General features: G+C 40.0%; 1 protein-coding gene across 1 annotated transcript; it reads right to left on the reverse strand.

The window, feature by feature from the left end:
- Window positions 1-9,204: 9,204 nt before the first annotated feature.
- On the reverse strand, window positions 9,205-11,428 carry LOC130990672 (uncharacterized). Its single transcript, XM_057914894.1, has 4 exons — window positions 10,603-11,428; window positions 10,206-10,552; window positions 10,004-10,148; window positions 9,205-9,542 (listed from the first exon to the last, which is right to left on the reverse strand). The coding sequence occupies exons 1-4, from the start codon at window positions 11,426-11,428 to the stop codon at window positions 9,205-9,207; spliced, it is 1,656 nt and encodes a 551-aa protein (XP_057770877.1).
- Window positions 11,429-11,725: the final 297 nt, after the last annotated feature.

The raw sequence follows: 11,725 nt of genomic DNA on the forward strand, positions 1-11,725 counted from the left end.
ATGCAGTGTTAGCGGCATCCATGGCGAACAAACTCCAGTGATGATGACCGTCGTAAAAGACGGCGAGAACCCACAAGCTCCGGCCAGCCAAGGGGAGAATGAGGCCCGGCGGCGCGGTGAGTTTCAGGCGCGACGAGCCTAAGAGGCAGAAATTAGGGCTCCTTTGGTGGTACCTGAAAGTGAGAAGCGCCGAGAGGATGGCGCCGTAGTCAGGGTGCAGCGTCGACTTCGCCGGAAATGGCAGAGCAGTGACGATTTCAGACGGAAAACTAGGGCTCGATTGAGGGTTGAGAAATCGAGGGTGTGGAAGGGATAGAGAGAAGAGGATTAGAGAAGAGAATGAGACAGGGATGACGACGCCACTCGTCCTCGCCGGCGGTACGAATTTCAGAAGCGGCGACTCTCTCAAAGAGAGAGAGAAAAATTGCGAACACAGAGAGAGAATTAGGGCTAATGCTGTGTTGAGATAGACGAGTAGGAAGAGAGGCGTCGGACTCAGGCGGCGCGACGTTGCTGGACGAGAAGCTGCGGCAGCGAGATTTGGGGGAGGAGAAGGGGCGCGCGGCTGCTTCGGTTAGAGAACGAGAGATTGACAGGCAGCCGTGTGAATTGTGAAAGAGAAGAAGAAGGGAATAGGGCCTTTCTAGGTGGGCCGATTATTGAATTTTTTTTTTGGGTTGCCTTATTGTTTTTCGTATGTGCTGTCTGATTTAATGATTCCCAATTATGTATTTATTAAATGGGCTGCCTTATGTTGCTCCCATTTAATAATTAGATTGCACTAGTTTTTTTAACCGACTAAAGGCTAATTTAGATTAATCTATTAATTGGATTTAGTTAATTTTAATTATGAATTAGTTTAGAATGAGTTTATTTAATTAGTAAGCGAGTTAGCATACCCTCAGATGAGTGGATTAATTAAGATTAATAATTCGATCTCATAAGACGAGCTCTAACCCTATAGTTTGGATTATTATTAGAATTTTTAGAATTATTATCTCAGTATAATAATTAAAGGAATATGAGTCATGCATATTTATTTTACGCATTCTCATTTAATTGAGAACTTCACTCGAGTTAAAGTCTTACCTTATATTCTCGAATTAAGGGTCAAGCACAAGAGTAAGAGCTAATCAAGGAGTCACTGCACTGTAGTAAAGTCTTGCTAGCAGGTGGGTTTACTTTCATATATATCAAATGAGTTTAATGTTATATTTGAACAAGTTATTTCGTTGCATGATCTTTGATATGAAAATTATTTCAACTGTTGTCTTGTCATAAATGTTTCAATTTTAGTATGATATCTATCTGTTTTGGCTTTGCCAATGATGCAATCGAATTCGGGTCCTGAGCAGTTGATAGCTATCCTGCCAGGACTAGTGTACACCAATGACCGTGAGTCATCGAGCGGGTTGGCCGGTCAAGTGTTCGTGAGAGGTGGCCACCTCTCCGGCACACAATTCCAGATATGATAGATTACGAGAAAACTTAGACTGCAGTCGAACTTTAAGAATCACAAATGAATTTAGTAAGCTTGGGCCTATTTAGCTAAAACTCCCTTGCTGGACTGTTTATGATGGCATGACAATTTACAGTTTCAAGAAGCATATTTATATTTATACTTAGGTATACGTGCCCATTGAGTAGTTTTGTACTCAGCCCTGCATATATTTCTAAATGTGCAGGTTGAACAGTGGCTGATGAAGATGAAGTGATGAGCGGAGCTTTTGTCTTTAGATGAACGAATGAACTCTTGGATACATGTCTTCATACATGTAATCAGATTATAATATTCCGCTGCATACTCTTATGTACTTTGTTATTTCAACAAAGTCAGATTCGTTCAAACTTACTAGTAATTTGAGTCGATCATTTAATATTTGTTGCTCCCTTTCTATCCCCGTTTCTAACCTCTCTCCCTTAGTCACGATTTTCCGGTTTGATTATCCTTAATTAAGTTCAGTCGTGACAAATTTTCACGAGTACTTTAGAGGATGAAATTAAATAAGATAACTAAGAAATTAAATTGAATGCGGCATGGTCCGAGTGAGTATGTCAAATTCGAGAATTTAATTTCAAAGTTAAATTGTGGTTATTACTTAATAATGTTTATTCTTAAAATTATGTAGACCTCCACAAGCGGTCTCTAGACAAAGTGATTGGCAATGTGAGTAAACGTCCACACAGCGTGGCTTACTTCATATTTATTTTTTCATAAGTTTGTCAGATGAGGTTTCTATTAAAATATTTAAATTCATTAAAGTAGTGGGAGTTATGCAGTAAACGTCCACACAGCGTGGCTTACTTGTATAATATTTACAAGTACTTTGGAGAATGGAATTCCATATCCGGTGGGGGCGTTAGAGCATTGAGAGGACCTTTCCCTAGTACGAGAGGACCGGGAAGGACGCACCTCTGGTGTACCAGTTATCGTGCCCACGGTAAACGCTGGGTAGCCAAGTGCGGAGCGGATAACTGCTGAAAGCATCTAAGTAGTAAGCCCACCCCAAGATGAGTGCTCTCCTATTCCGACTTCCCCAGAGCTTCCGGTAGCACAGCCGAGACAGCGACGGGTTCTCTGCCCCTGGGGGGATGGAGCGACAGAAGTTTTGAGAATTCAAGAGAAGGTCACGGCGAGACGAGCCGTTTATCATTACGATAGGGACTAAAGCTTTAATAACAAACAAATACGTGTCAATGGTCCGCAACACGTACACCCTGTTCTTTCTAAAGACTGCCCTCTCTCAGATGGATGTTGGTCCAGCCTACTAAGAGGATCCCTTCGACTAAATCTCCTCTAAAGCATCCCTTGGCAGTGAAGTGTCCCATCCAAATGGGGCACGAACGTAAAATGGATTCGTTTTAAAAGAAATAATCTTTTCTTTACATTCTTTTCCAAGGCTGTCAAGTAGAATTCACGGGCCGGCCGAATTATGTCATTTTTTGACTAATATACTGAGATCATCCCGAGTTACTATATCTCCGGAGCTGATCCTTTGAGCAAGGCTTTGTGCAAGGCAGTCGCAAATGTCCTATTCCGAGAAGCAGATTTGGCATATTGCCTCCTTAAAAATCCCATCAGCGGCAGGATGTGCATCGGTTTCGTATTCCTGGGAAGAGGGTGAAATTCACATATATAAGCTAATTCAGAATATCTGTATAAATGTCATCATTAGAAGGAAAGACCAGAAAGATCCCCCTCTTGTTCTTGTTGTTGCTTCTAGTCAAGGTACATACACCAGTATGGAGCCAACGTCGGTCGCTTTCAGCTTGGGAATCTCTTCCCGCTAGAGTAACGCAAGTATACAAAGAGCTCTCATAGTGAAAAGTGTGCTAGGATTCTAATTGTTCAAGGGGGTCTATTAGCAGAGCAACCCCGCGTCTTAGATAATCGGGTTCTTGCCTTGCATTGGTTTTCATTTTGCACTATCTGGTCACTGGGTTTAATTTAGTGTTCCGTGAGTACGTATTCTATATATTAATTAGCTATAGGAGTCCTTCTTTTAGTAAGCGGTGAAATACCAAAGACAATAAATTTCAGTGAACTATTGAAGCTAGTTGCTGACACCAAGGCTGGCTATCTTCATTAGATTGCCCATCTTCCCTGTAGTAGTTAGCTCAATGCTCTTTATTATTTCAGTTACCGGTAGTTAGTCAGTATGGTTTTTCTAATTCGCACTGATATAGGAATAAGCGACTTGAGCGACCACAGATGATTCAACTGGTTAGTTCGCGTCCGATTCGTAATCGGCTCTATGGCCTCAAAACCACACCCGAAGGAAGGCCAACCCTTCGAGGCTAGGAAAGGATATAACCAAGAAAATTAAATTGAAAGCGGCATGGTCCGAGTGAGTATGTCAATTTCGAGAATTTAATTTTCAAGGTTAAATTGTGGTCATTGCTTAGATATCATATCAAGTACAATGTACAACTCCCCGAGGAGTCCCTTCTTGATGATGATATGGTCTAGTTAAGGTGCCAACTATTAAATTCCTTTGTCAAAAGGTTAAGTTGACATGGATGGAAATTAAATGACTAGGTGAATAGTCTGGTTGAGGAGTTCATGTGAAAACGTCCACACAGCGTGGCTTGCACATGGGATTCCTTGAGCGGTTGGAGGTTTCATTAATATTGCTTTATCAAAAGGTTACAATATTATTGTTACGAATTATGTACTTTATGTTCGTTACTTTCAGATATGTCTATGTCTCTTACTGTTTATTTATTCTTGCACAAAGTCTTTTAACCGGTCCACATATATAAAATGGAAACGCAGTTTTGGATTTTTATCTTTATCACAAACTAACACAAATTTTTGTGTTGCTTACTACTCCACGTTCTTATGGTCCGAACAATAGTCAACTGATGAGAAAAAAGAATTACATAAAAGGTGGCATAAGACGAATAATGTGGCTATATGTTGTATTATGAGTATAATGTCACAAACCTTGTAGCTCCAATATCAAGGCATGGACGATGCTATTAGCATCATGCTGAATCTCAAGAAAGTGTTCGGAGAGTCGGACTGAGCTGCTCATTTAAATTTGATGAGAGTAATCTTGTTATTTTTATGAGTGAGCACAGCTCAGTGCACGAGCATGTCATGCAAATTTTGAAGGACTTGACTTGCTCAGTGGGAGTATCGACGGTGAGGCAAAAGTTAATATTATCCTGAACTCTCTTCCCAAGTCTTTTAATTAAGAACTTCCGCCTCAACGCTGTTATGAGCAAGAAAGATAATACTTTTTTTTGAGTTGTTGAATGCTCTAGTTACGGCTAAGAAAGTTGTGGGAAAGAGATGTGCAAGCACTTGTTATTGCCAAAGGAGAGTCATCTTCTTCGTCGAATGACGGGAAGAAGAAGGGTCCAAGGGGCAAGAAAGACAAGGAAAATAGTGGGAGTAGTGGTGTGATAAGATTGAGTATTGGAGATTTTTTCTTTCAATACTCAAGACAAAGGGTTAAGGTACTTCACTTGCTATAGTAACTGAGACATATCAGCTCATTTTCTGCTCAGTTGTGAGTAGTGGATAACGAGAGAAACTAATAATGATTGTTACACCTTGCATGGCTTTTTATAAGCTGACAAGGAAGCTGAGAAGTGATGAGATGATTGTCTTCGTAGGCAACGTGACTGGAGTCGCAGTTATTGCAATTGAAGACTTGTCTTTAAGTCCTAAAGACATAGTTTAGTTTTTTTAGAGTTCCTTATCATGTTCCAAAATTTTGAATAGATGGATCTTATGTCATTTTTGATAGTGGTGTTTCTATCATAAGAAATGACAAAGTTGTCTATTCTGGTATTTTTGAACATCTCTCTTCATACTAGAAGTTGTCTACAAAATACCTTTATATTGCATTTACATCATCGAACAAAAGAAAGAGAAAAGTTAAGGTTAATCTCTCATGAGGATCTTACACATATATTGATACCCTAGATTAGGTCACATCTATCTTAACAGGATCCAAAGGCTCGTGTCTAAATAGTACATTGGATTCAATCCAGGTTGTACCATTTGGAACCTGCGAATCCTGTATAGAGGAAAAGATGGAGACCGGGTCATTCATGGAAAAGGGATAAATGGCCAATAATGTGTTAGGAATGATCTTTTCTGATTCATTGTCAGTGTTTGGGATTCCAACCCAGTTTACTACACCGTGTAATCCCTATATAAGATGGTGTGATGGAGAGAAGAAATAGGTCACTCTTGGAAAATATGTCCGATGATGAGTTATGCATCTTTGCAATTAGTCCTAAAGAATCAGAAGGTGGTTATTAGCAATGACACACGATTCTTAGAAGTGGACTATGTGAATAATCACTAATCCAAGTCAGATAGTGTGCTTCAAGAAATTGAAGACATTAGACAGACGATTCCATCACCCAAGCCAAGTGTGCAAGAGTTTTGTACCACAAGACACTGCACGCACTGTTGACACACATGTGCCACCATAGATCCATTGTAGTGGGAGGGTTGTGGGACAACCCGATCGATTTATGTTCTTGGAAAGATCTTTGGATTCAGTCCCTGGTAGTGAATATAAGAGAATCGACCCAGATATCTACTTGGAATTAGTGAAAGATGAGAATATAGATTCCTGGCACGCCTCAATGGAGCAATCCATTAAGAATATGGATGTATACTAGAAAATCTTGCTACCAGGAGGCAGTAAAGGCTTAGGTTGTAAGTAAGTATACAAGATAATGACAGGCCCGAATGAGCGAGGTCGTAGCTTTCGAAGCTAGACTGGTGGCGAAAGGTTATACCCTGTGTAAGAGTATAGGTTATGATGATATTTTCGCCAGTACCATGCTCAGAACATTCGGATCATTTTACCCATAGCAGCTCACTTAAACCATCGAGGTCTAGCAAATGGATGTCATTTTTTATTACCTTGGAAAAGGTAAGGACATCCATGTGCAACAACCTGAAGGTTACGTGAGGGAGGGAGAGAAGCATCTCGTGTCAATCGCTCTCGTGTCATCGATGATGTGGTTTATCTTGCATTTTATGTAGATAATATCCTCCTAATTGGCGACAATATGGAGCTATTGTCAAGACATAAAGTAATGATTATCCGAACAGTCTCAGATGAAAGACTAAGGAGGTACAGTATACATCTTTGTGATCAAGGTTATAAGAGATCACTAGAAAAGGATGTTGGGCTTATCTCGAGTGTCTTACATTGATACTGTGAATGCTCGTTTTAGTATGAATACCGCCAAGAAAGGATTGCTACCTTTTAGATATGGCGTTCATTTATCTAAAGACTATGTCTTATGATGCCTGTTGAGGTTGAGGAAATAAAGGCAGTATTCTACGTTTCCGCAATAGATAGCTTCATGTATGGATTGCTATGTACGAGATCTTATATTTGCTATGCAGTTAGCATGGTTGTAATATATCAGTATAGTCCTAGTTAAGGACAATGAACCGTGGTAAATTTTATTCTCAAGTCCATGACTAGAGAATAAGGATAGTTTACCAGTTAGACAGTTTAGTTCCTTTTTGGATTATACGATTTCGGATTTCTAGGCTGACCGGAACAAAGAATAATTACCTCGAGCTATGTGTTTTCCTTGGGAGGTAAAACCTTTTGGTTTGACCACTACCTCCAAGATCTAAGGGTGATTCCTAGTTTGCGTGAGAGCACCACCTTCGTGATACCTCAAGTGCAGTTGCAAACTCTAAGGAATCCAAGAACCACAAGGGGTCAAACACATGGAGAGTAAGTACCAAGTTATACGGTTATTCGTAAATCGAGGTTTTGTGCTCATAGAATAAATTCTCACATATTGGAGAAACCTACTAATCTTTTCACAAAAGGCTTATCGCAAATGGTCATTGAAATATGGGAATGTGATTGATGCCACCCACTTAGGAAACTTTAAGTATAACTGGGAGAAGTGTTAGGTGATTGGTAAATAGACGCATTGTATACTAAAAGTTTGCTTTAGTATAAGTGGGAGATTGTTGGATTTGTATACTGAAAGCAAGAACCTTTTATATATGCTTGTATACAATGATTCCTATGTTCACTGTTTTAATCTCCTATCTGATTGTGTTCATGATTGCATATGAATGTTCTCTATCTCTATATAAGTAGATTATATGGTGTGTTGTAGATCACAGAATACCATATAATTGGAATAACCTTAAGAGATATAAAATGATCACAACCAAAATAACTCTAGGACAAGTTATTGGTTTAAGCAGCAGTATAGATGGAAGTAGTTTGTCTTGACTACTTGTCTATACTGGTACGTCATAACGTATTGATAGGACCGCAATGAGATGTATTCTTCTATCTGACTAAAGTGAAGAATCAAGATCTCGGTGACTTAATAGAATCTTAATACTAATAAGTTTTCAAATATATATGTTAATTCGTATATCACTTTGATTTACTATGAGTGAGAGTTATATAGTAACTTGAGTACTCTGTATCTTGGGTGATAGCGGTTAATATATGATATTTGATTATCTGTATTAGTACCCGTATCCGATATAGGATAATGACATCCCCTTAAGGAACTCAGTAAGGTTTATTGCGTCAAACCCTGTAAGTTGATTAAGTTCAGGCGCAATAATAAGGGTTGAGTGGTACTACTTAAGGATTACAAAGAGATTAATTAATTTAAGCTGTCAGAGCTGTAATTAATTAATGGATGTCGCATATTTTAAATACGGAGATTCAATAAGTCTAAATACAAGCCCCGACTCATCACCGGCAATAAAGGGGTAAGTCAGTATTGGTTCTCTAGTGGAATGAACTAATATTTATAAATTAATTATGGTCTGGGCTGACCATGGAGAATTAATTTATTTGAGGCCCATCTTTATTCCTTGTATCTGGTCCCTGGACTGGCCCAAAGTCTCGTAGCTCTAGAAAGTGGAGAGGACGCCTATCACTAAGAATCTGGGGCCCCATACGTATTTATATTTTTTTAAATACAGCTGTCTGCTCTCAGGAAAAACACACACTAATTAATTAGGGTTTTGAGAGAGCAGAGAGGCGCCAGAAACGTGTAGGCACATTCTCCCTTGGGACTTTCATAGAATGTTGTCCATCCAACGGTGAAAGCTGAGCGGGATACAGTTCAGAAGATCTGAGCTGGAGTCAGATTTTCGCAGGAAATCAAGTTCTGGCAGTTTCGGGAGAACGACCATAACTTCCTTCGCAGAACTCTGATTCAAGCGAAACAGGCGGCCACGGAAATCTCTCTCGAAGACGAAGAAGTTGTATTTCTGGGAAAAATACGATTTGAGGACGTTTGAGGCTTGAAACGCAGGCTTGAAGCTGACTGGTCTGTTCAGCTGCGAATTTGACGAATTCTTCTGAATTCTTCAGGTATTTCTGAACTCCAACGTGCAGCACTTAAATTCATAGGGGCATGTTAGGGATTAATCGTTGTATGATAAATTAATAATAATCCAAGAAATGATCTTCGGGCAAATCGAGTATTAATTCAGTTTAATATTCCTTCAAGACCATCTCTTAAAATATTTATAAAATTATGCACATTAAGCTATGCGCAATAAACAATGCGCATTAAATAATGAGCGGGAATTATGCGCATTAAACAAATTAAACAACTGATTCATTAAATATCAAATTAGATGATTAATTCAAATAAACACCTTCGTTTCAAACATAATTCAAACATAGTTCAAACATAATTCAACCATAGTTCAAACACAATTCAATCACGGGGAATCAAATAAGGACATATGTCAATAGTGTGCGATTCAGATCCACATAAGCTACATGTTAGAGGGCCACGGCTACTGCTACCTGAAGCAGCATTCTCTGATTCATTTCTTCGTCTTGATGTAGTTCTTTCAGTTGGTGCCCGATGGCGCGTGCTCTTTGGACGTCCAGCTTGATTACCGATTTTAGGCGGATCAATGGCAATACCTTGAAGGTTTGCAGGAATCGTCCATGAAGCTAGCGGGGGCACTAAATTAACTCGATACGAGTATGCCTCGCGCAATTTTGCAGCTTGATAATAATCCCCCACATGCTTAGATATATCATCACCTGTATGTTTGAACAACATTCATGCAAATATAAAAATATTAAATTCTACACAAAATAGAGCTCTACTTATCAGGATGATCAATACCTTATGGCTGCAACTGCATACGAGCATGGTAGCCTGTTCGTATCCCACTCCACACACGTGCATGATTGCGTTTCAAGGTTCACTTTAAAAGTCTTGTTAGAACTCTTAACCTTGAAAGCAGTACGTGACATGGGTACGACCTCATATCTCCTTGATCTTTCAAATTCAACAGTTAACTTGCTTAGAGCTTTCGGTGTCACATCAGCAGAAAATGACTTGGCGGCTTCATGTCTTTCATCGAACCACTTTTCTATGATATGACGAATTGCCTCTACCATGGAACATATGGGCAACCTTCTTGCCCACAATAAACGAGAATTGAACGATTCAGCAATATTTGATGTTAAGAAACTATATCGTGGAACAGGACACTTACATCTTGACCATTTCTCCGGGCCAACCTGCATTAATTTGCTATAAGCTCCACCTTCTTCCTTAAGAGCTTTTAAACTTGCCATCGCAGCATCAAACTCACTTTCTCTATATGCATAAGCTGCTTTCTGGTATAGTGAAACTGCTGCCTTGCCAAATCAAGTGAGTTTGTTCAACAGATGGTAGTAACACAAACCATGTGCAACCTCCGGATATACAGCTTTCACAGCATTCGCAATACTAACATGTGCATCAGAAACAATCAACATTTCTGAATTCTCACCATAAGCTGACTTCAATGGAGACAAAAACCGCGTCCATGATTCATCATTCTCTATAGGCCCAACACCGAATGCCAAGGGAAAGACTTGTTCGTTGCCATCCTTCGTCACTGCAACAAACAATATACCTTTGTTACGTCCCTTAAAGTGTGTGCCATCTACCACAATTACTGGCCTTAGGTACATAGTATATGCCAGTCTACATGAACCTAGTGCCACAAAAAGGTGCTTGAACCGACCACTAGCATCAATTTCCAAGTCTGTCAACGATCCTGGATTGCACGTCCTTAACATGTGTAAGTAGGCAGGGAGCAATGAATACGATTCTTTGTGCCCCCATATATCATCTCAACGGCACCATTTCTTGCTCGAATTGCCACACTGTAACTGATATTCACACCATATTCCCGCTGTAGGTCAGCCATAATAGTCCTCGGCTTCACGATTTCACCATCCTCACTCATTTTCTTTGCAATATGTGCTGCGATGACTCGAGCATGGAACTTTCGCACACCAGTGTTTACCATGTCCCCAATGCAAGTATGCGCAGGCCTAAACTTGCGAATAAACCAAAAAGATCCCTGCTGAGTGGCTCGTAACTGAAATGGACACCGATTCCGATATTTGCATTTGAATGTAATCCTATCCAGGTCGGAACGAGGAATGATGAATTCTGCTCGACGTTCCAAATGCCACAAGCCAATAGCTAGCTTGAGAAGTTCTTTGCTTTCGAATATCAAACCTTCAGTTAGTTCGTCGGGATTTGGTATGTCAGCAAGTCTACCAGCAAAAAGATTCTCTGTAAAATCTTCTGGAATAACCGGAACTAACCAATTCCTCAGCTTCTGCGACGCTTCTTGGCCTAAATCTTCAGACAGACCTCGTAGGTTTGTTTGCATTATCATCGCCATAAGCTCGCCAATCCCACTCTCACGGCATATCCACGCAGTATGCTCTGCAAATATTCCATAATCCACTCGAGCTGACTCCCGCTCATCTGCTTCTTCTTCCTCTTCATCATCCCCATCAGAATCTATTGATGGGACGTACTCATCATCATCAATGTCATCATCCCCAACAGATCTTATAGTGTGATGATTCATGGTTGAATTAGGAGTTGAATCCGAAAACCAGTTAAATCCTCTCATCTGGTCTACGATGGAATGATCGAATGAAGTGGAAGAAGAAGGTATATCCACTGAAGGTCGATACACTTCTTGCTGCGGCGGTGGAAAAGTGCTCTATTTCAAAGTCACATAAACCTGTGGCTCGACCTCAGTGGTGCATAATCAAAAAAGTTGTTCATCATTGCTTAACAGAGACCGGATCAGCCTACCACTTCGAGTTCTTGATAAATAATACAGATCGTAGCTTGGATTCAAAGAGTTGCAACCAGATAATAGTCAATACTTTGTCTCAACTCCAAAATGCATATATTATCGGCT

This window comes from Salvia miltiorrhiza, chromosome 6, assembly GCF_028751815.1.
Source record: "Salvia miltiorrhiza cultivar Shanhuang (shh) chromosome 6, IMPLAD_Smil_shh, whole genome shotgun sequence".
NCBI classification, from domain to species: Eukaryota; Viridiplantae; Streptophyta; class Magnoliopsida; order Lamiales; family Lamiaceae; genus Salvia; species Salvia miltiorrhiza.

Coding starts and splice junctions, on each gene's coding strand:
- LOC130990672 (XM_057914894.1), bottom strand. CDS start 11,428: ATGAGAGGATTTAACTGGTTTTCGGATTCAACTCCTAATTCAACCATG. Junction 10,553..10,602: donor ATATGGGGGCACAAAGAATC/GTATTCATTGCT, acceptor CGTGCAATCCAG/GATCGTTGACAGACTTGGAA. Junction 10,149..10,205: donor TGAAAGCTGTATATCCGGAG/GTTGCACATGGT, acceptor TGATTTGGCAAG/GCAGCAGTTTCACTATACCA.